Source organism: Cyprinus carpio, chromosome B9 (genome assembly GCF_018340385.1).
Source record: "Cyprinus carpio isolate SPL01 chromosome B9, ASM1834038v1, whole genome shotgun sequence".
NCBI classification, from domain to species: domain Eukaryota; kingdom Metazoa; phylum Chordata; class Actinopteri; order Cypriniformes; family Cyprinidae; genus Cyprinus; species Cyprinus carpio.
Window position 1 is genome coordinate 19,069,423 of NC_056605.1, and position 24,411 is coordinate 19,093,833.

Here is a 24,411-nt window from a genome sequence, read left to right on the forward strand (position 1 = left end):
ACAAACATCAAAAGTGATTTCATTGGAAGAAAACATGATAATTAGAATGTTCTGGTTGAACTTCCAGGTCATTTTAACCATTAATGTAAAAGAACGAAAACTAGTACACTCTTAAAAATAAAGGTGCTTCACGATGCCATAGAAGAACCTTTTTTTTTCTAAATGATTCCATAAAGAATCTTTAACATCTGAAGAACCTTTCTGTTTCACAAAAGATTCTTTGTGGCGAAAGAAGGTTCTTCAGATTATAAAAAGGTAAGAAAGATATGGTTCTTTAAAGAAATTTTGACTAAATGGTTCTTTGTGGAACCAAAAATGCACCTTTTGAAGCACCTTTATTTTTAAGAGTGTAAGGGGTTAACATTGTTATCATAAATTGGTCTCATCCCAAGAAGTATCGTTCATATTCTTTAACATTTTTCTAACTATCCTCTCCAGATCTTTCCGGGCTCTCTGTTCTTCCTCCAGGGATTTCTTCATTTTTTTATAGTCCTGTTAGAATGGTAAAATTGTGTGAGCAGGAAATGGGAAATATTAAATACAGGTTTCTATGAATTTAAATATTAGGGAAAAACCTCCTCCGACCCTCACAGACACTCACCTGTTTAAGTTCTTGTACCTCATCTCTCAGAGCATAAACAACATCCACAAGGCTCCTAGGAAACATTGAATATCAAAAATGTCAGTGAATATTTTTTTAATGCATATTGTAGCTCTCTTGACAAACATCCCTCTTTTTATTCCCATTATGAACCCTGTTCTAAGAATGGACAAATATGTTGTCTTACTTCTCCTCTGGAAGAGTCTGACCATTACTCTTCAACTTGTCTACACTGAACTTCTCCTCCCCAGGAACTATCAGCACTGGACTGGCATCTTTCCACTGTCCTGTTTCAAAAGAGAAGCCCCGCAGATTGATTTCAGAAGGTTTAGTTAAGTTGGACTAATTGATTAGGTCAGTACAGGACCACTGTGCCTCAGAAAATGGTTTGGACTGGATCAAACTTACACAGGACTGTGCGTGAGTGAGACAGGAGTTAGTCATGCAGAGACGGATCATCCAAGAAAACTAAAAGCATTCAAAAACCAGAGGATCAAGGGTTTCCTGAATTTCCTCAACCACAAAACAAAACTCGAACAAGAGAATACAAAACAAAAAAGAAAACCCATTACTTGAAAACAAGCAGTACATTTATACAAAAAAAAAAACTTTTTGTTAAAAGAGGTAATTTTTTAAAAAGATAAACATACTGTACAAAACAACCCAAGATTTATTCAAAATGTATATTACAATGTTTGTGGTATTTTGTCATATATTTGACTCTGCATATATATAACAAACACAATAATGTCTTAATTTCAAACCACGTAAACATCACTGAATTATCTCTGTTGAGCTATTTTAAGAATATCTGAATGAAACAAACGACAAAATGGTAGTAAATTCATATTTTCTTGTTCCTTTTTTTTAACCACAGAATAGAACTTGGTCACAAGAAATCACATAACATGAGGAATTATACTCTTTGTCATTATTGAAATAATTGGCAAGTCGATTTTCTAGTTTTGTCTCATAAACACGTCATACATAAAAGAGGAAAAGCATCAAACACTGAGTCTCGAATGAACAGTGAAGAACTCATGACTATTACCGTCCACACACCTGATTTGAATGGATTCTAATAGAATTTAAACCAACATTAAATTCAACATTTTTTGTAAACTTCCATACGTTTTTAAACATAGACACCACTATAAACTCACATGATAGATACAAGCATACAAAAAGTCAAAAATCATTCAAAATACATTTACAAATTAAAAATAAATACATTTATATCACACAAGTATGAACAAAACGTCCCCAGTAACACTGTCCGTGGTGCCATCGGAGAACCATTGTCCTCTCATTCATGAAGCTCTCTGATAAAAGACCCAACTTCTCATTTCAATCTAATGTTCACATTCAGTAAACAAAGTCCAAGTTAATACCACACATTTCAGATGAATGACAATACTCTAATATTTACAGAAACATTAAGAGATTTTAGCATCTTTTTTTCTTTTACAGCAGAACCTGTCCTCGTTGCCTTCGGAGTGCATCGTACCTTCAACAGCATTAATAATTAAACACATCCAGGAATGAGGCAATGAAAACATCATTTTTTAAAGGACACTTAAATAAATAACAAATGCGAGGCAAACCAATAATAAAAAAGAAAAACTCAGTTAAGTGAGGTTGGTGGTTTTAGGGGGAGTTAAGATGTCCAGGCAACAGGGAACTGCTTTGGGAAAGTGCATATATATGCAGAAAATAATGATGAGGTGTGATTAATACAACACTAAAAAATAAATAAATAAAAATTAATAAAATAAATATGAATAACAGTGACAGATCATTTAATAAATAAATAGTTTCAAATAAATATAAAGACACTTAAAATAAGAGGAGTGAGGGGGAGTTTAATTTTGGTGGGAGATGTAGGAGCTCTTACGGGAAACAGAGCCCATCCTGTAACTGTGGGCCGTCCATATACTGTCATAGTCAGAGTCCTCTGAGAGGTCCGAGGTGGTCTCGGGCCTTGAGATGCTGCTACGGCGGCCCAGAGAGTCCACACTGGATTGATCCAAAACGTGGTTATGCATGAGATCAGTGCCTTGCCATGCTGAAGAGGCCATCCGTTCGCAGATGATGAGAGGGGGATCAAATCATATGAATGAAGGGACGGAGGGAGAATTGCAAATGGAAAGAGGGGTCGAACAAAGAATGGATGAACCGACCAGAGAACCAATTATACCCCAAGAGAGTAAATGGGTTTTATAAATAAATGATTAAATAAAAAATGATGTGAAGACGTCAAAATCAAAATATGGGGAGGAGGGGGTCATGATAAATAAATGAACATTAAGTATGATGAGGAAAAAAGAGAGAGGATATTGTTATAAGAGATCCCAGAATTTTCTTGTTAATATCAACAGGCTTTAGTTTATTTCTATGTTACACATAGAAAAGTAGATATGAGTGAGGAATGTCTTAGAGGAAACGAGACGGAGGTGAACAGGCCCGCATACGAGACTTACTTGAGTTCAGAGTCTGTCTGGTTTTGGCACTCGTGCAGTAGGCCTCGATTACTTTCAGGATCTGAGCATCTTCCTCCAAAGCTACAGTACCTGCGCAGGTTAGAGGTTACATCAGAGGCATGATCTTTCAGAAACTCTCAAAATCAGTAAGAATATAAACCAGCTAACTTACTCTTCCTCAGTGCAAACTCCTCATCGGACGGCTTCCTCTCTGGCTTCCTCTTGGGCAGCAGCTTTTTCATAGTCTTGGGGCTTTTACTGAGGTCCTGGAAGAAGAGAAGGAACAGAAATAATAGAAAAGGGACACAGAAGTTGGTAAAACTGAGACTTATAGAGCCTTGAGAGAGTGTATGATGTTGTTTAATTAAAGAGTTGCATTAATTAGTGTTCAACTATTAGTATTAAAATAATAGTGATCACAATATCATGGGAAATAATCAACAATTATGATGTCTGTATTTTATTATACTACACTTAATATTTTTTACAATATCTTATTTGGAAGTCCAGCGTGCTGAATAATCTGAGCCCAGAATACCTCTTTATAGCAGAGAGCAGCTGAGGGCCTGAGTGGGGGTGCTGGACGCAAGCAGCTCAGGCTCCAGGGCTTCTGGGTTTTGGGGGGCTCCAGGGGGCCCCACATCATGGTGCTGTGAGGGGCCCCATGAGAGGAGGGGTGTGGTAAAGTGTGGTAGGCAGGAGCGACTGTCAGGCCCCGGCTTTCTGCATGTCTGGACGGCGTCAGAGGGTGAGACGGGAGCTGGAGGAGTAAAAATTAAGTTCACCTTTAAGTTGGAGTTAATGGACAGGCAAAACTTAAACCCTAAATAAAGTAATTAATTAATCAATTTAGTGTGTTCTATTACATTTGAATATATTTGTAAAGTTATTTATGTGTGTGTTTACAAATGTTTTTTTTTTACTTTTTTGCAAAGCTCTTTGTGCACCTATAAAACTGTAAAATAAATAAAAAAATACAGAAAAATAAAAATTTAAAAAGAAAAATACATAAAAATAAAAATTGATAGATAGATAGATAGATAGATAGATAGATAGATAGATAGATAGATAGATAGATAGATAGATAGATAGATAGATAGATAGATTTTTATGTCTGTTTTCAAATGTGTGTGTTGTTTTTACTTTTTGGTAACAAAAGCTCTTTGTATATAGTGGCTATGAAACTATTAAATATATATTCTAAAACATTAATATTTATATTTATCAATATTTAAAAGGATAGTTCACTCAAAAATGAAAATTCCCCCATGATTAACTCACCCTCAAGCCATCCTAGGTGTATTTGACCTTCTTTCAGACGAATTATATTTAGTTATATTAAAAAAATGTTCTGACTCTTCCAAGTTTTATAATGGTAGTGAATAGGCATTGATATTCAACAGTCCAATAGATGTCCAATAAAGTGCATTCATTCATCATAAAAAAAGTGCTCCACACAGGTCCGGGTTGTTAATAAAAGCCTCCTGAAGAAAATCGATGCACTTTTGTAAGAAAAATATCCATATTTAAATCCAGCAGATGACGTAGAACATAGGCGTAGTGTAAGCTCCAGTGAGATATGCTAGTCTCGCGTGAACCGAGTTTTGTTTACTGACCAGTGTTTTGTTTTGCTCTCTCGACTGCGCTTCCACATTCATCACTTCTCTCAGATCTTATGCAGCGCCTACATCCTACATCATCTGCTGGAGCGAGCATAAGACAAATTAGCGGAAGCTAAATATGGATATTTTTCTTACAAAAATGCATCGATTTAGAGGCCTTTATTAACCCCCAGGAGCCACGAGGAGCACTTTTTTATGATGGGAGGATGCACTTTGTTGGACTTTTATTGGACTATTGAATATCTACACCCGTTCACTGCCATTCTAAAGCTTGGAAGAGCCAGTAAAATAACAATAAAACTATTATTCTAAAAGAATAAAATAATAAAAACATACAAAACCTAGGATGGCTTGAGGGTGAGTAATTTTTAGCTGAACTATCCCTTTAAATACTATATGAGTGGTTTTCTAAGATGTGACGTTAAACAGGTGACCCACTGTGTGGCAGGGAACAGTGAGGGGTTTCATGCTGGGAGCCGCCATGGTGTTGTGCTTGGTCTGTCGGTTCAGATGCTCGAGCCAGTCCTGCAGATCCTGTTTGTTATAGCAGATCACCTGAAGCCTCTCAAACATGCTTCCTGTTGAATGGACACACAAGCAGAGTCAAAGAATGACTAAGAATGATCAAAAACACTTGACTGTGTCCTGAACACAAAAGATGCGAGTCAGTTTGTCCTTACCTGAGAGCTCAAAAGCATTTTTATGACTTTCAGAGTCTTCTAATGGGGTCACCGTCATCCCGCTTAAAGGTAGCTTGCCCTGAGAGAAACAAAGCAGACGTTTTCTCTTTGTGCTAGAGCTGCAAGTGCCATTTTAATGTTTGAAAAGCTGTGGTTTGAGTGGATTTTAGGAGGTGGTGGAGCGAGGACAGTGAGAACTATTTGGCTGTGTAGTAATCATTTCTGACAGCGGCGGGTTTCTGACCTGGTAGATGAAGCCACTCATCCTGGGACTGGCAGACAGGATGAGCAAAACATGAGGAAACAGCAGAAGATAACGTTCATGCTTATCCTAAAAAAAAAAAAAAAAAACGTAAGAAACAATATGAAATTTTTTTTACTACCACACAGCCATTATAACTGCAGGACTGAAATCACAGAGAAAAACTATTGGCATTTTTACCCATATGAATCAGCAATAGGTCTTTTTGAAACCTGTTATTTATGGTAATTGTAATTCAATCGTACTGTAAATATCATGTTTCCACGACTCAGGACAACTTTTTTCTTTTTCTTTTATTTTTTAATAAAACAACAGAAAATGAAACATGATTGATTCATATGGAATTCTGAGCCATAAAAACCCACTGCACAAACACATCACTACTTACTCTAACCTTATTAATAACTATACAAGCCTACCTGAACACTACTCAGTCGTGGTTGCATCAACATGTTATAAATTTTATTTTATAAAATTATTTAAGCATATTTTTATTTTTCCATCAGAACGGTTTAACAACTTGTCTCTCCCAGACATGGGGCATTTGATTGCAAACAAACATTTTGTCAGAGGGTTTTTCCTTTTTTTAAATATTTTTTTAGATTTAGTAGAAGAAGCCACTCCAGAAGCCACTTTAATAGTTAAAGTCACAATGAAACAGAAGCAGCAACAGATCTTTTATCCAACACTCAAATAAATCAAACTAACAATACAAGTCTTTACTATCACTTTTAATCAATTTAACACATGCTTGCTGAATAAAAGTATTAATTCCTTTAAAAAAAGAAATAAAAATTTACTGACCCCAAACTTTTAAATAGCAATGTATATTAACACAACATTTCTATTTTGAATAAACACTGTTCTTTTTAACTTTTTATTTATCAAAGAATCCTGAAAAAAAAGTATCACATGTCCCAAAAAATATTAAGCAGCACAACAGTTTCCAACACTTATTATAAATCAGCATATTAGAATGATTTCTGAAGGATCATGTGACACTGAAGCCTGGAGTAATGATGCTGAAAATTCAGCTTTGCTTCACAGGAATAAATTAGATTTTAAAGTATATTAAAATAGAAAACTTACTTTAAATTGCAATAATATTTCACAAAATTACAGTATTTTTCTGTATTGTTGATCAAATAAATGCAGCCTTGATGATCATATAAAAAACTTCTTTAAAAAACATTAAAATCTTACTTTTAAACAGCACTGTCTGTGACCAAAGAGAAGTCTGATGTTTCACTGGATAATCGAGTTATGCCATTTTGATTAAACATTGTCAAAAAAAATAAAATAAAAACCTTCATGAATTAATCATTCACAATATAATAACATGCATTTGGAAAAGGGTGAATTTTCATTTCATGATGTATCAGCCACTGTGACCTCACCTCACAGCCGTGGTTCTGGACCATGGCCTGGCTCATATACAGCACTGAACCCAGGGTCTTAATGTCTTCCCCCTCCCACAGGCGAATCGTCTCAGCCAGGATCTGAAGCTCGAGCTCCTTGCGCTTCCGCACCTCCTGACATTGTGCCTGTAACCACGGCAACACAATACGTTAAGAAGGCTGGTTGCTATGAGAATGATCCACACCTAACTGCAACAGCAAAGCCACGGGGCGCCAGTCTGTTTTAGCATATTAACTATGCAGTTAACACTCACAGAGAGATTCTTGAAAGCCATCATACACTTCTGAATTTCTGTCCTGTCTGGATGACCCTCCTGAAGAGGAAAGAAGACAGTGTCACATTGAAATGCCACCAACCATTAAAACCTTAACAGAAATCACATAAACTCAATCTCTCTCTCTCTCCTACCTCCATGTGTCTCTCCAGTTCCTTAAGTAATGTGGGATATTTGTCAAGTCTCATGAAGGGTTTGCTGAGTCCAGAGGTCAGCGTGAGAATGCCTGGTATCGACGCACCCCTCCCCTCCATGAACTCCCCGAGCTCCTCACTGTAGGGACAGAAATGAGAAGTTATCACCAGTTATCAGTGTAGAGGCTCTCTGTGAAATCAGAACATGGTATGATGGTGTACCTGTGATCGGTGAGGATACTGACTGCCGATGGGTGGTTGGAGCAGTAGTACACATAAAGAGACCTCGTCTGGGGCATGAGATTCAGGAAGAACCCTCCCACTTTCTGCTGTAGCTCTGGAAGCTTAAAATCACAGAACACAAATATTGTGCTAATATTCTTCAAATATTCTGAAACCTAGGATATAAATCTATATCCCCAATAATAACAACACATTCTGCAATTAATTAATCAATCCCAAACATCTTAAATTTGAAGTCTCCAATTATTTTGTAGATAAACCAGCATTCCAAAGTTTGGAGTTAGCAGGATTTTTTTTAAATAAGAAAGAAAGAAATGAATACTTTTATTCAGCAAGGATGCATTAAATTGGTCAAAAGTGGCATCAAAAATATTTATTATGTTACAAAAAGATTTCTATTTCAAATACATGCTGATGAACTTTCTATTCATCCAAAAAATTAATCATGCAATTTATAATCAATTAATTTTAATATATTCAATTAGAAACATTTTAAATTTCAACAATATTTCACAATTTTACTCTATTTCTGATCAAAATAAATGCATACTTGGTGAGCATTAGAGACTTCTTTCAAAAACATAAAAAAAATTATTACTGACCCCACATTTTTGAATGATAGCGTACTTTCGGTCTGTATGGGTTTTTTCTTTGATCTTAGACAAAATGTATAATTTGTAAATTAAGTAAATTAAATCTATATTTCAGAATCAGAATCAGAATCAGAATCAGAAAGAGCTTTATTGCCAAGTATGCTTGCGCATACAAGGAATTTGTTTTAGTGACATAAGCTTCCAGTACACAAAAGACAACAACACACAGTCAAAAAAATAAAAAATAAAAACCCTTTGCAGATAAATAAGTGTATAAACAATTGTGCTATAAATGATAATGGAATTGGATTGAGTAAGATGCAGGGATGTACTAGGATGAAGGGGTAACAAATAAATATAAGGATATTGCACATTTTTATTGTATAAGTGGGGAACATTTAAAAACTGTTCATGAGGTAGATTGCCTGGGGGAAGAAACTGTTCTTGTGCCTGACTGTCCTGGTATTTGCGGCTCTGAAGCGCCGGCCAGATGGCAAGAGTTCAAAGATGGGGTAACTTGGGTGTGAGGGATCCAGAGTGATTTTCTGAGACCTTTTCCTCACTCTGGATGTATACAGTTCTTGAAGGGTGGGCAGGGGAGTACCAATAATCCTTTCAGCAGTCCCGAACCGTTCTCTGTAGTCTTCTGATGTCTGATTTTGTAGCTGAACCAAACCACACAGTTATTGAAGTGCACAGGACAGACTCAATGACGGCTGAGTAGAACTCTTTAACCACACCCTTTGGCAGGTTAAACTTCCTCAGCTGGCGAAGGAAGTACAGCCTTTGTTGGGCCTTTTTAACAATGGAGTCAATGTGATTGTCCCACTTCAGGTCCTGAGAGATGGTGGTTCCCAGGAATCTGAATGACTCCACTGCAGCCACAGTGCTGTTCATGATGGTGAGTGAGGGGAGTGCAGGGGGGTTTCTTCTGAAGTCCACGATCATCTCCACTGTTTTGAGAGCGTTCAGCTCCAGGTTGTTAAGACTGCACCAGACAGCCAGCTGCTCAACCTCTTGTCTGTAAGCAGACTCGTCACCGTCCTGGATGAGACCGATGAGTGTGGTGTCGTCTGCAAACTTCAGGAGCTTGACAAAGGGGTCTTTTGAGGTGCAGTCGTTGGTGTACAGCGAGAAGAGCAGGGGGGAGAGAACACATCCCTGAGGGGCACCAGTGTTGGTGGAGCAGCTGTTGGACATGAATTTCCCCAGTCTCACTAGCTGTTGCCTATCTGTCAGAAAGCTGGTGATCCACTGACAGATAGAACTAGGAACAGAGAGCTGGGTCAGTTTGGTCTGGAGGACTGTTGGGATGATGGTGTTGAAAGCCGAACTGAAGTCCACAAACAGGATCCTCACATAAGTCCCTGTTTTGTCCAGATGTTGCAGGATGAAGTGCAATCCCATGTTGATTGCATCATCCACAGACCTGTTTGCTCGGTAAGCAAACTGCAGGGGGTCCAGTAAGGGTCCAGTGATGTCCTTCAGATAAGCCAGAACCAGTTTTTCAAACGACTTCATGACGACAGATGTTAGAGCCACAGGTCTGTAGTCGTTAAGTCCTGTAATCTTGGGTTTCTTTGGAATGGGGATGATGGTGGAGCGTTTGAAGCAGGAAGGGACTTCACACAACTCCAGAGATCTGTTGAAGATCTGTGAAAAGATGGGGGCCAGCTGGTCAGCACAGGTTTTCAAACAGGCTGGTGTAACGCCATCTGGGCCTGGTGCTTTTCTTTTGTTCTTCCTGAAGACCTGGCGCACATCATCTTCACAGATTTGAAGAGCAGGAGGTGTGGAGAGGGGGATTGCAGGAGGTGTTAACGGTTGTGTAGAGAGATGGTCAGAATGGGTGTTGGGGGTTTCAAATCTACAATAAAACTCATTCAGGTCGTTAACAAGTCCTTGATTAGCCTCAGTGCAGGAGGATGGTGTCTTGTAATTAGTGATGGCTCTCAGTCCACTCCACACTGAAGTTGAGTCGTTGGAAGTAAACTGGTCTTCCAACTTTTTAGCGTAGGTCTTTTTAGCCGCTCTAATCTCTTTGTTCAGTGTGTTCCTGGCCTGATTGTACAAGACTCTGTCCCCATTTCTGTAGGCATCCTCTTTGGCCTGACGAAGATGTCTGAGTTTTGCTGTAAACCATGGCTTATCATTGTTGAATGTTAAATAAGTCCTGGTAGGAATGCATATATCCTCACAAAAACCTAATATATGATGTTACGGTCTCTGTGAGTTCGTCCAGATTGGTGGTAGCAGCTTCAAAAACACTCCAATCAGTGAGGTCAAAACAAGCTTGTAAATCCTGCTTTGTTTCGTTGGTCCATCTCTTTACAGTCTTTATTACAGGTTTAGCAGATTTAAGTTTCTGCCTGTAGGTTGGTATAAGATGAACCAGACAGTGATCAGACAGTCCCAAAGCTGCTCGTGGAACAGAGTGATATGCATCCTTTATTGTGGTGTAACAGTGATCCAATATATTACTGTCTCTGGTGGGACATGTAACATGCTGTCTGTATTTTGGCAGTTCACGGGAGAGATTGGCTTTATTAAAGTCCCCAAGAATGATTAAAACAGAGTCCGGGTGTTGTTGTTCTGTCTCTGTAATCTGGTCAGCGAGTTTCTGTAAAGCCAGACTTACGTGCGCTTGCGGAGGGATATAAACACTCACCAGAATGAACGAGTGAAACTCCCGCGGCGAATAGAACGGCTTGCAGTTAATGAAGAGTGTTTCGAGATCTGAGCAGCACATCTTCTTTAACAAAGTTACATCTGTACACCACCGTTCATTGATGTAAAAGCATGTCCCGCCGCCGCGCGATTTCCCCGTTGATTCTGCGTCGCGATCCGCTCTGAACAGCTGAAAGCCCGGCAGATGGAGCGCACTGTCCGGTATGGCGTCATTGAGCCAGGTTTCCGTGAAACACAGAGCAGCAGAGTGTGAGAAATCCTTATTTGTCCGAGAGAGCAGAAGGATTTCGTCCGTTTTGTTGGGTAGAGAGCGGAGATTTGCCAGATGGATGCTAGGCAACCGGCGTTCGAAATCCGCGCTTCCTGAGTCTAACGAGCGCACCAGCTCGCTTCCCCCGTTTGCGCGTCCTGAAGCGTTTGATCAGCGCCGCTGCTCCGCCGACAACAACGTTCAGTAAAACGTCTGAATAATTGAAATCCGGTAAAAGATCTTGTGGTGTGTTCTGCCGAATGTTCAGCAGTTCTTCCCTGGTGAAACTGATCGTGTTTGTTAAACAAAAAACAGGAAAAACGAACAAAAACAGTACAAACACTGGAGAGCCAAGCACTGAAGCAGCCGTCTGCGGCGCCATCGAGAGCAAACGGTATTTCTCATTAAGTCTAAAGTTTCTACCAAAAAAAAAAACCTAACATTAATTTACTTTAATATGCTCAATTTACTCTCTTTGACAGGAATAAATTCATAAACAGTTTTGCTGGTAAACTCAGTTAGCATTTTCCAAACGTATTAAAGGATTTACCTCTAGAGGTCAGTGTAAACATTAGAAAACTCTAGTGATATTCAAATCCATTTAATGGACCTCAGGTTACTGCCCAGGTCTATTTTCATCATCTAAGAGTCGAAACTTGATACATTTGATTGAGTCTCAGTTTCACTAAGTGCTTCGGCCCTCCTGTCGTAAATTACTCAGGGGCTATTAAGAGAGGGGCCGGGAATCACACGGCTGCTCACGGTTCGCATAATACTCACTTGGTAGTGTCCTCCAGTGACTGGACCAGAGTCTGCTGGAAAGTGCTGATCTCCTCCAGGTTCCCGAGAATGACACTTACATCTGAGGGGCTGAGTCTATGAGAAACAATAAGAACTGTAAATCAGTGATCAAACATTACTTTACACAAATGATAAGAAAACTTCAGGGGACAGGATTAAATTTTTTAATCACATTATTTTGTTAATTAATTACACTAAATCAACACATTAAACTCTAAAGCCATAGTCAGAGAACACAGAATAAACAAGAATTTTAAAAATAAATTGTGTATGTCCTTCTTATGTTTTACTGGTTGTGTGTTTCTTCAAGGGAAAAGCAAAGCTTTTTACTTTTCTGTCATCTGCAGAGGTCTCAGGTAGTTGGTCAAAAGGTTCTGGAGCTCCTTTGAATACTCGGTTTCAGTTTCTAAAATGTTTTGTAGCACCTGAAGACAACAAACAGCAGCTATTTTTAAATAAAATATTTTTAACACAACGATTACAAATCAGCTGCACTCAATCACAAATCAAGTCTGATTTACTGATCTACTGTTTATGCACAAAATCTCCAAAATTAAGCAAATCAACCTGGAGAGCCTTGAAAAGGTTAAGTGATGGAAATGTGCTTACCAGGTTGTAGTAGGTTTTACTGATAGATGTGGTATCAAAACCTTTGGGAGGGCTTTTAAGAGTTCCAGATTTAGGGGACACTTGTCTGTCTGTAAAGACACAGAGTTTTAATAATGGTGCACTGTGGATCAGGAGAAGACTGTGTTTATGTATTTATAATAGTCCACAGCAAACTGACTCTTACCAGACCCTTTAACCTCTCTGACATAATTACTTGGAAACCAGCCTGTCTTGCCGTTGAGGGATCCTTCCCACCAACCCCCTTCTTCCGTGCGAGTAACGTTGATGATGTCACCCTTACTGAAAGAAAGCTCGTCCTCATTGGTCTGCTGGAAGTTGAAGCGAGCTTTAACCACTAACTGAGCGTTACTGTTCTCCGTCATGTCCTATGAGAGAGAGAGAGAGAGAGAGAGTACTTATGTTTACATGATGCAGCCTTACAGTGTGCTAACAAGTTCCAAAAATCAAAACTGACCCATTTACATGAATTAATATGTTTATGCAAGAAAGAGTTTTTTGGACATTGTCACCACAACGCCAACAATTTAATATAGAAACATCAAATGAAAGATATCTTTGCTTTTCTATTGTAGTTAAAAATACACCAACATGACAATTACTCACTGGGGTGTCAAGCTGCTCTTCACATACACAGAAAAGTTATAATGTATACTATTGTTCAAATTTTGGGATCAGTAATTTTATATATATATATATATATATATATATATATATATATTTATAATGTTACAAAATATTTAAATTTACAAAAAAAATCTATTTAAAAAAAAAAAAAATAAAAATACAAAATATTTCTATTTTGAATAAATGCTGATCTTTCAGACTTTCTATTCATCAAAGAATCCTGAAAAAAAATGTATCACAGGGTCTAAAAAAATATTAATATTGATAATAATATGAAATGTTTCTTGAGCACCAAATCAACATATTAGAATGATTTCTGAAGGATCATGTGACTCTGAAGACTGGAGTAATGGCTGCTGAAAATTCAGCTTTGCATTAGAGGAATAAATAAACATATTCAGATGGAAAATGTTATTTGAAATTGCAATAATAGTGTACAATATCACTATTTTTCATGTAGCCTATTTTAAGCAAATAAATGCAGCCCTGGTGAGCATAAGAGACTTATTTCAAAACATTTTAAAAATCTTATTGACCCCTAACTTTGGTAATGTAGATGTAATGCACATGTAAATTAATATTTTGACTGAGATCAGCTGTGGCTGGTTAAGTGTTCTCACCCCAGTGTTACTCACAAGGCTGCGGAACTGGTTATGGAGCAATTTAGAGGATCGGCCCAGTGAGGACTGGGAGGCCAGTGAATCGAAGGACTTGATCCGGTGGGCAGAAGAGTGACGGGTACATACAGAGTCGCTGCCTATGCCAATATCTACACCAACAGAGAGAAGACAGAGGACAATAATAACCAATGGGAACATCTGTAACACCATCAAACACTATAAGAAGAGCACATTTTGAACAACTTTGAACACATTTGAAACTGTTGATTACATTGTAATTTTAGGCTTTAAAGTTAGTTTATTGTTTCTTTGTTTTTAGTGGGGTTTTTTTTAATATCATGTTTTTTACAATGACTCAGTTTATATTATGAAAATCAAAATAGAATAATTCTCACCTGCAGTAACTTTATTGAGGACAACCAGTGTAGTGAGGACTCTGCTGAAGTTGTGGCCCTGAAACAGGTCACCAGCCTCAAAAGGCTACAGAGAGAGAAAAACATTATATAACATCATTAATCTAGACCGCCTACATATCAGTTAAAACCGTGAGAGAACCATATAGGACTCTAGCCTATTTCAAGCACTTAAAGCTTATGGGAAATTTCTTTAGTTGCGCTACATAAACTTTACAAGTTTGACACACTATTTTAGCCATGCGCACACTTTATTTACAAGGGCAGGACAATTTAGAAAAAAGAAAATACATCAACACTGTACTCCCGATACACAATATCAAAGAACAAGGATAAATCTAGTTTCAAATAATCTTGATATGTTTTTCACTATATGAACACGAGGAATAACAATCTTTATTCTTTTAAGTTTTATTTAGCAATATATCAAACCCATTTGAATTTTCAAATTTACCAATGTATGTTTTTATAAAACCATTTAATTTTAAGAAAAATTCTTGAGAAGGACCCCAAAACTAATCTAGTCTTCCAAAACGTAATGGACAAATAAAACTCACTTTGTGATATCATTGTCATACAATATTTTTTGCCAGCAAAACTGGTGAATATAGTGAATATTTTATATATATATCATCCGGACTGGTTATGAACAATAAAATAGTCCACATACAGCATCTATTGGAGGCAATCATCAGGCATTCTTTGTGTGTGCCGTTTGACCTTTGAGCAGGTGGTGTGGTTAGCTAGAGGTCACTAATGTCTCTTTGCTCATTTTAGTGAGAAATCTGATTCGTTCAGCTCTATATGGTCTGTCCTGTGTTGATCTTTGCCAGTATTATAACAGTTTGATGGACAGTTATGTGTACTTCTATCAGTGGCTGTGTGCATGAGAACTTGAAGAGAAACTATCAGCTTCCGCTCTGATTACAGTTTATGCCCTGAGAGAAGCAAAAACAACTGTGTGTGGATGTGAATAAGTGGACAATGCATCATCTTGAGCGCTTTGCCTTTCAAAGTAATACTGCTCCTTCAGTGATTTACTAAATCACTTTAGTAATACGTCAGTTTTAAAATGATGCCCTACTTCTACAGCTAACATATAAGAACATCCATCCTAGATTTTATGATGGAAGTTCTTCGATGCTTTCCCACCAGCATAATTTAATGTAAAATGTGCATTTTCAATTATTTTGGTAATTGTAATCAGAAACAAGTCAGTAACTCTGAAGAAAAAAAAAAATAAACTAATACTTTTATTAAGTATGCATGTATTAAATTGATTAAAAGTTACATTAGCAACATTTATAATGTTACAAAATATTTTTATAATTATTTTTGTAAATGCTGTTCTTCATAACTTTCTATTTATCTATCCTGAAAAAAAATGTGTCGCAGCTTCCACAAAAATATAAAGCATCACGACTATTATCAATATGATAATAAGATAACAATAAGATTAAGTGTACTACAAAAATTTCTGAAGGATCGTGTGACACTGGAGTAATGGCTGCTGAAAATTCACATTTGCCATCACATGAATAAATAATATTTTAAAATATATTAAAAATGAAAGCATTTATTTTTAATAGTAATAATATTTCTCTTTGTACTGTATTGCTGATTTAAAAAAAAAATGCAGTCTCCGGGAGCAAGAGCGACTTTTTAAAAATGCTATAAACCAAATCTTTGAACAATAGTGTGTATGACACCATCATATTTATCATATTTATAATACATTACAATTACAAGTGTGTCATAATGTGAAGGTGGACTTGTTCATTTCACATCACACATTATCTTTAGCTTGTCTCCAATATATTACAAGACAAACAAACACAAACAAAGAATTCAAATCTCTCTTATTTATTGCATATAACTCACTAGATTAAAGAATTATATATTTGGATATCGCTGTGCATTATTTAATTCAATCAAAAACAATGCGATTTGAGCCCTACTGTGGTGTGATCCCATTTAGAGTGAAATCAAACATTAACAACAGTGGGAGTTATGTGACAGAGTCTGAGCAAAATGTATAGCCAGACTGGAGATCTGAAAATGGCATCATGTAGTTAAGCTTGAGATCACATCATCACAGCTGAATGAGCTCAGAGGCTGCTCATAAGGCAGAGTGAACTGGACACAGGTTAGCGAAAATCCTGTAAACCTCAAATGTGGAGCAAAGGGATAAGCTTTCTTCCCCAGAGGTCAAAGTGTCTTATTTTAATAAAAAAAAAAGTACAAAACAAACTCTCAAACAATTTAAAAAAAGTTGTCATCTGGGAGTGTGCATACAAATCATGGGTTGGAGGCATGACAACAATAACACGTCCTTGCAATGTCTGTGACAAGTGCCACAGCTGTAATCTTTCACACATAAGACTAAAAATAAGTGTTTACTAACAGCTCATTTCTATTCCAAAATTTAGCACACTGTGATGGTGCCGGTGATGACAGAGTTGAACTCCAATGGAGCCTTGGGCACTGCCAGGTCAAACAAATACCTTTTAACAGGTCAGAGAGGAGCAAATTACTGTGACAGAGGTGCAACAGCAACAGCAAACACGAAAGCAAGAATCCTCCATATGAGAAAACTCAAACCTAAACCCACACAATGTAGAGTAGGTAAAATGCAATGCGTACTGTGGGAAAGTATACGAATGCAAACAAACCCTGAGATGAATTCATTTACACAATCTCCAGCAGAACAAACACCCCTGGAGATCACAACGTAGAAGCAGACTTAGATGCACACCAGGCACAGCATTAATCACACATTATGCGGCTACCAAGAGCTCCATATGTGACATGGGCCTCAACCTCACCACATCTAGATACACTTGACAATACGTTAGCATTACCCTGAACCATCTGTTCCTTAATAAATGCGCATAGATCAAAATCCCACTAGCCCTTTGTATGTCTTTCTGTCCACATTTGTGAAATTTTAAATGATAAGGCCATTAAGTCTCTAACAGTGGACAGAAAAAAAAACTGTAAAAAAAAAAATTGCTAACATAATTCACATTATAATACAATCAATATTAAAGTATAACTTAATGTTATAATTAGTTTTATCCTACAATAGCACTGACAAATAAAACACCATCATTTAATTTTGCAAACAACATGTCTATAACATCACACTTAATATTTTTCCAATACTGTATAGACCTAAAAATGTCTGTATGCATTAAAATATATATTTGTCTTTATATTTTTGGAAGGACATGCCTCACAAAATGATCATAATATTGGGGGTACTTGGAGTTAAAAAAAAATGGGGAAAAAAGAAAGCTGAAACACATTATGAAAGTCACTTTTGTTGAACTCAACCAAGCAGAAAACAAAGCTTGAATCTATACCAGAGCTTCAAATTCATGAAGACTCAAATGAAACAGACAAACTGTACATGAATGGACAAAGCAACGCCATTCATAGATGACACAGCCCTATATGCTGTAGCGCACAGACTCGCCTACTTTATTGACAAACATTACAACCACAACCAAATACACCCTAGCGACATTTTCATAACATTACCAAGCTTTTGTCCCATCAGACTGTGACAATGAACCGATGAGCAGGGCATGGTCTCGCTCACATTGGTCCAGAGTCGCGTCTCCTCTGTCCACTGCACGTCTCTTTTGTTGATTGTTTTCATTGTGGCGCCAATGCAGCAACATACAGTAGAGTCAAAGGACCATAAATACACCAACTTACCTCGACGCGAAACACCGCGCAGCCCTTGAGAAACTCCGTGATGTTGCTCAAGCACTCGCTGTCGTTCTTGGGATCTTGATAGATCTGAGGGAGACGGGAAGAGTAGTTGAAAAGTGTGCAAGCTTTGGGAGTGAAGCACTGGCTCGAGTATCCTGTATGAGAGTACACGGGCTGACTGCCTGCCTGACTACAACCACATCCACACACACATCGCGAAACAGATCGGCAGCACCGTGGAGATGGACAGCAGGAAGCGGGAGGAAGTGACGTTTGCAGATGGACGCCGAGCACAATGGGACGTAATCAACACACCCCTGCTCTGGCCGGGGAAATTTAAACGGGTCTGTCAGACAAAGCAGGTATTTTGAGTTAATGGTTAATGAGGGGGATGCAAATCAAAACATTCTTACAGCAGTTAAAACATACTGATAAATACATCAGGCATTTGTATATGTGACCCTGGACCACAAAACCAGTCATAAAGGTCAATTTTGAAATTGAGATTTATGCATCATCTGAAAGCTGAATAAGCTTTCTATTGATGTATGGTTTGTTAGGACAGGACAATATTTGGCTGAGGTATAACTATTTGAAAATCTGGAATCTGAGGGTGCAAAAAAAAATCTAAATATTGAGAAAATCACCTTTAAAGTTGTCTGAATGAAATTCTTAGCAATGCATATTACTAATCGAAAAATAAGTTTTGATATATTTACAAAATAGCTTCATGGAACATGATCTTTACTTAATATCCTAATGATTTTTGGCATAAAAGAAAAATTAATCATTTTGACACATTTTTGGCTATTGCTACAAATATGCCCCAGCGACTTATTACTGGTTTTGTGGTCCAGGGTCACATATATCACATTTTGGGTTCTGGCAGTGTATTCACCACTCTGAAGGAAAATGTCTGGTCATCAAATTCAAAATAGACAAAACTAAAAGAGTTAATGTCAGTGACTGAATTTGTTTCATACTGCAGCATGAAGGCATATGTTGTGAGCTGACCAACATACATTACAGAAAGGAAAACACGTGGCGGATTGGAACTGAAATGTGTTTGGGGTGGAATCAGAAGGGATTAACTCAATATATTATTGTATCTCTTAAAAAAAAAATGCTTGAGTCACTGTTTGTGTTGTCAGATTGAAACCTTCTTGAGAATCACTATAGGCACTTAAACTAGCTTGGATATCTTAATGTGTACTTAATAATGAACTTCAAAGATATATTTCAAGTGCCTCAAAGTCTTTCCCCTGTAATGGGGTTACTGGGGGGTTACAGTTTTTTAAGTTCTTTCAGGAACTGCAGTGTGCTCCATTTTGTAAGTTCCCCAGAGACGTGTGCCTAGAGGTTCTCCAGAGGGTTCTGCCAGTGTGGCAATCTGTTTCTCATTTTTACACTACAAAATTATCAGATTGGGATAAAATTAATTCTTGCACATTTTTTAATGGAAGGTGCCTGCCAACCCCACTCATCCTTAGCTGAAATAATAATAACATTATCTACAAAAAAAAAAAACAATGAATGGAATGTTTTTGTAAAATGTCATTCTGCATTTAGGCCAAACCTCAAATGCTTCCACTAAGTTGGATGGCATGAAGCAAAAGTATGGTTTTAAGTTATTGTTATGGCAACCAGATACATTACGAGCTGATTTACTGAGAGAGGTTCAAGAATGAAAGTATCAGCAAATCAAATCGCAATGTCAATAAAGCTTTCCTTCTTTGCAGTGTCATCCTGTTAGAAGCTGCAAATGATACCTAAGACTGTACTGTAGCTAGGAAATGGATGCTTCATTGAAAGTCAGTGGGCCTTACAGCTGAAGCATTTATTTACATGCTGTAGTGAATTGTCAGGAAACCTTACATCTGAACACCCTAATATTTTCTTTAAAATATTTTCTATTCTTTTAGACATACAAAATGGAGTAACAAATCTAGTAATAGCAGTAACTGCCAATTGCATGAGACAAATCTGCCTTATGAAAGCAGATATCAAACAGACTTGTTCTCATTATTGCACAGAGCATGTACCAGAATAATTAAGTGTGTATGATAATTTTGTTCAATTATTGCTTTATTTCAGATTTTGATAGTCAAAAATACTATGACAGATATGTGGGTCAAAACATCAATGTTTATGTGCTGATGATGATAATAAAAGAAGTGACATGAGTCACACAAGTAATATTTATTTATTTATTTTTATGTTGCATTAAATGAAAGTTGCATAACAGGTTATTTTTGTTGCACTCTGACTGATCATGTGGACAGTCCCAACAGAAACATGATGCTTCTGCCCACACCGTTTTAAAAAAAGGTCAAGTGTACCATTATTTCTTTTTCCATTTTAAATATGCAAACTTTAGAATTTTTTTTTTTTTTTTTTTTTACTTCCACATAGTTCTCTTCCCAGGATATACACCTGCTGTAAGCATCCTATTGTTATGTATACAGTGAGAGTCTGAAATTTGATAAGCAAACCAGATGGAGCTTGAAAAGAGGTTATTGCTGTCATAAACTGTTAGTCATTGTCAGAGCCGACCCTGAATATGACTGATTTCTTAAAACGCACCCCCTCTGTGTACACCAAACCAAGAAGGACAGACTCCATGCATTATTTATGGAAAAGACGAACTGCTTTAGAAAACGTTGGATATCATTATACCTGAGTGGTCATGTTTTGCTCTAATTATAGAAAAAAAATGCATTTCTTATTTGAATTCTGTTCCCTCTGAGAGGCATATTAAAATCTTTATGCCTTTCATAAATTTGCATTTACCCTCAGGTATCTTGTTCAGTGGAATATATTGTTTTCGCTCTGATGTGAATTGAAATTGCAATTTAATTAAGATAAGAAAATAACGTGTGCTGAACTGCAATTGAATGCCATTTGTTATGCCTTTCCAGTTTGCATTGCATTACATTGAACAGAAGCAGGGGCTTATGGGAATGGGAAAAAAAAAACACTGTTTCTTTAAACGAGAGCGCATCTGCTTTTTTGTCTATTTACTGTCTATGACGGGCCTTTTCCAGTGTAGGCAATATAAGCAATGGTGCATAGCTGTTATACCTTGATAACAGATTAATGCTATTCATACACAGCCATGTAATGCGATTTGCACGCGCTTATCCTCAGGTTTCCATAGCTTATACTAAGTAGGTTATCATTTACATCTCACATACAGTCGGTTAATATATATGTTTTACTGGTTTTCTATTAAATGTGACAGTCAAATGCGTTTAACATTCAGCTTGGTACAGATCTCACAATAAAATCGACGACTGCCAATGTTGTCGCCTGGAGCAACAGCAGCACTAGCGCGTACTGATCGCCTCTACCGACCTGCTGCTACTGCTGCTTTATAACAGGATTAAACATCTGTTGTGACCTATATATAAACTATATATGCCACTTGTGTTATAATAAATATTGAAGCGCGTGTGGTGTGAAGATTACAGGAAAATGAACAGTGAACACGGTGCGCCAAAGGGAGGATGCGCGCTTACTTTATCAGTAGTGCCTGGACGCAGCCGCTCCAGCAACCTGCACAGGACGACCCCATCCTTTAGCGAAGACTGCAGAAATCCATCGGGGTCCGAAATGGTCTTTTTTGGTGATTCCAAAACCCCGAGTGTAATGAGCCAAGTAACCGTTTGTTCCGCCGGATTCATGGCCACACCAGCAAGGTCGATGCTCTCAGTATAAAGATTGTAATGGGGAAAGAATTAGGCTGTCTGTTATTAACCAGTCGATGAACTGGGCACCATTTTCCTCTAAAACGTGTTGTTTGAGGGATGGCGCATTATATGGCGCTCCATGGAGATGAGTAATGCTATCGCTTCGCTCCCATTTCCTTTATTACGACAAGCTGTCAAACGCCTTTCACTGGAATACAGTCAGCGCACTAACCTGCATCTTCCGGCAGATGACATCACAGCATAGACACAGCATATGTGACCAGTCGGCTTCGCATCCTGCTTTGCATGTGGGCTGCATAGGTTCACCTGCTCTTTGCATGACTGATGTGTCGTAACAGAAAGATCTAGTGTACATTTATTACAAGATCTGTTTTTAGAGATTAGAGAGAAGGAGCATTTGGTTAACGACCTTAATAAAAGGACGTAGTGAAGTATTTCTGTACATTGTGAGACTGTGAATGCATCGATAAATACAGTAAAGGGGATTTTAAATATGCAGTCTTCAACCCTCCAGTTATTGGGCAGGGTATACGGTACTGTTGTTTTTAACAGAATAGTGTAGTTCATATGTGGTCCGCAGGGTGGCGTCCTTTAACTTAGCATTTAGCCTGCTGAACCAGACTAAAATGGTTTAATGATTTTGAGCTGGTTTAGACTGGCCTTGTAGTTCTTTCAGTCTCACCAGATGAGAGTGGGAAACCAGTCTTTTTTTAAAAGCAAGGTTGTCATAGGAATGTGCAAGAAGTTTGTGTAATTTGTTGTTCTTCATTAGTCTGATCCCTTTCTCAATATTGTACACTAAGTAAGAGTAAGATTTTTTTTCCCCAGCAGCCAGTAGTCTTCAGTATCACTTCAGTATCATTTATTATTATTATCAATATTGAAATGTGTTGTTCTGCTATCTGCTTAACATTTTGGAGGTGATAAAGCAGTGATATATATGTATATATATATATATATATATATATATATATATATATATATATATATATATATATATATATATATATATATATATATATATATATATATATATATATACACAGGTGCTGGTCATATAATTAGAATATCATGAAAAAGTTGATTTATTTCAATAATTCCATTCAAAAAGTGAACTTGTATATTATATTTATTCATTACACACAGACTGATATATTTCAAATGTTTATTTCTTTTAATTTCGATGTTTATAACTGACAACTAAGGAAAATCCCAAATTCAGTATCTCAGAAAATTAGAATATTGTGAAAAGGTTCGATATTGAATGTGCCACACTCTAATCAGTTAATTAACTCAAAACACGTGCAAAGCCTTTAAATGGTCTCTCAGTCTAGTTCTGTACACAGTCATGGGGAAGACCTTTTGAATTGACAGTTGTCCAAAAGACGACCATTGACACCTTGCAAAAGGAGGGCAAGACACAAAAGGTCATTGCAAAAGAGGCTGGCTGTTCACAGAGCTCTGTGTCCAAGCACATTAACAGAGAGGCAAAGGGAAGGAAAAGATGTGGTAGAAAAAAGTGTACAAGCAATAGGGATAACCACACCCTGGAGAGGATTGTGAAACAAAACCCATTCAAAAATGTGGGGGAGATTCACAAAGAGTGGACTGCAGCTGGAGTCAGTGCTTCAAGAACCACTACACAAAGACGTATGCAAGACATGGGTTTCAGCTGTTGCATTCCTTGTGTCAAGCCACTCTTGAACAACAGACAGTGTCAGAAGCATCTTGCTTCAAAAAGGACTGGACTGCTGCTGAGTAGTCCAAAGTTATGTGCTCTGATGAAAGTAAATTTAGCATTTCCTTTGGATATCAGGGTCCCAGAGTCTGGAGAAAGAGAGGAGAGGCACACAATCCACATTTCTTGAGGTCCAGTGTAAAGTTTCCACAGTCAGTGATGGTTTTCGGTGCCATGTCATCTGCAGATGTTGGTCCACTGTGTTTTCTGAGGTCCAAGGTCAACACAGCCGTATACCAGGAAGTTTTAGAGCACTTCATGCTTCCTGCTGCTGACCAACTTTATGGAGATGCAGCAACAGGGCTTGGCACCTGCACACAGTGCCAAAGCTTCCAGTGCCTGGTTTAAGGACCATGGTATCCCTGTTCTTAATTGGCCAGCAAACTCGCCTGACCTTAACCCCATAGAAAATCTATGGGGTATTCGGAAGAGGAAGATGTGATATGCCAGACCCAACAATGCAGAAGAGCTGAAGGCCACTATTAGAGCAACCTGGGCTCTCATAACATCTGAACAGTGCCACAGACTGATCGACTCCATGCCACGCCGCATTGCTGCAGTAATTCAGGCAAAAGGAGCCCCATCTAAGTATTGAGTCATGTGCTGTACATGCTCATACTTTTTATTTTTATACTTTTTAGTTGGCCAAGATTTCTAAAAATCATTTCTAAGTAATGGTCTTAATTTATATTCTAATTTTCTGAGATACTGAATTTGGGATTTTCCTTATAATCATAAAAATTAAAAGAAATAAACATTTGAAATATATCAGTCTGTGTGTAATGAATGAATATAATATACAAGTTTCACTTTTTGAATGAAATTAATTAAATACATCAACTTTTTGATGATATTCTAATTATATGACCAGCACCTGTGTGTGTGTATATATATATAAGACAGAGAGGG

At 37.5% G+C, this 24,411-nt stretch overlaps 1 protein-coding gene across 5 annotated transcripts; it reads right to left on the reverse strand.

The window, feature by feature from the left end:
* Window positions 1–283: 283 nt before the first annotated feature.
* LOC109096355 (rho guanine nucleotide exchange factor 7-like) lies at window positions 284–22,195 on the reverse strand. 5 transcript variants are annotated; one of them, XM_042731339.1, is made up of 22 exons: window positions 21,573–22,195; window positions 18,058–18,141; window positions 14,317–14,401; window positions 13,922–14,070; window positions 12,841–13,042; window positions 12,657–12,745; window positions 12,378–12,472; window positions 12,027–12,122; window positions 7,695–7,817; window positions 7,473–7,611; window positions 7,318–7,377; window positions 7,043–7,189; window positions 5,628–5,714; window positions 5,384–5,462; window positions 5,142–5,281; window positions 3,620–3,841; window positions 3,254–3,347; window positions 3,082–3,171; window positions 2,496–2,666; window positions 789–888; window positions 602–656; window positions 284–492 (listed from the first exon to the last, which is right to left on the reverse strand). In XM_042731339.1, exons 1-22 carry the CDS (start codon window positions 21,735–21,737, stop codon window positions 370–372), a joined length of 2,595 nt encoding a protein of 864 aa, XP_042587273.1. In that variant the 5' UTR covers window positions 21,738–22,195; the 3' UTR covers window positions 284–369. The 5 variants fall into 5 exon arrangements, with proteins under 5 accessions (XP_042587273.1, XP_042587270.1, XP_042587271.1 ...); XM_042731336.1 differs by lacking the exon at window positions 2,496–2,666 and having other exon boundaries at window positions 21,573–22,190; XM_042731337.1 differs by lacking the exon at window positions 2,496–2,666 and having other exon boundaries at window positions 13,937–14,070; window positions 21,573–22,189.
* Window positions 22,196–24,411: the final 2,216 nt, after the last annotated feature.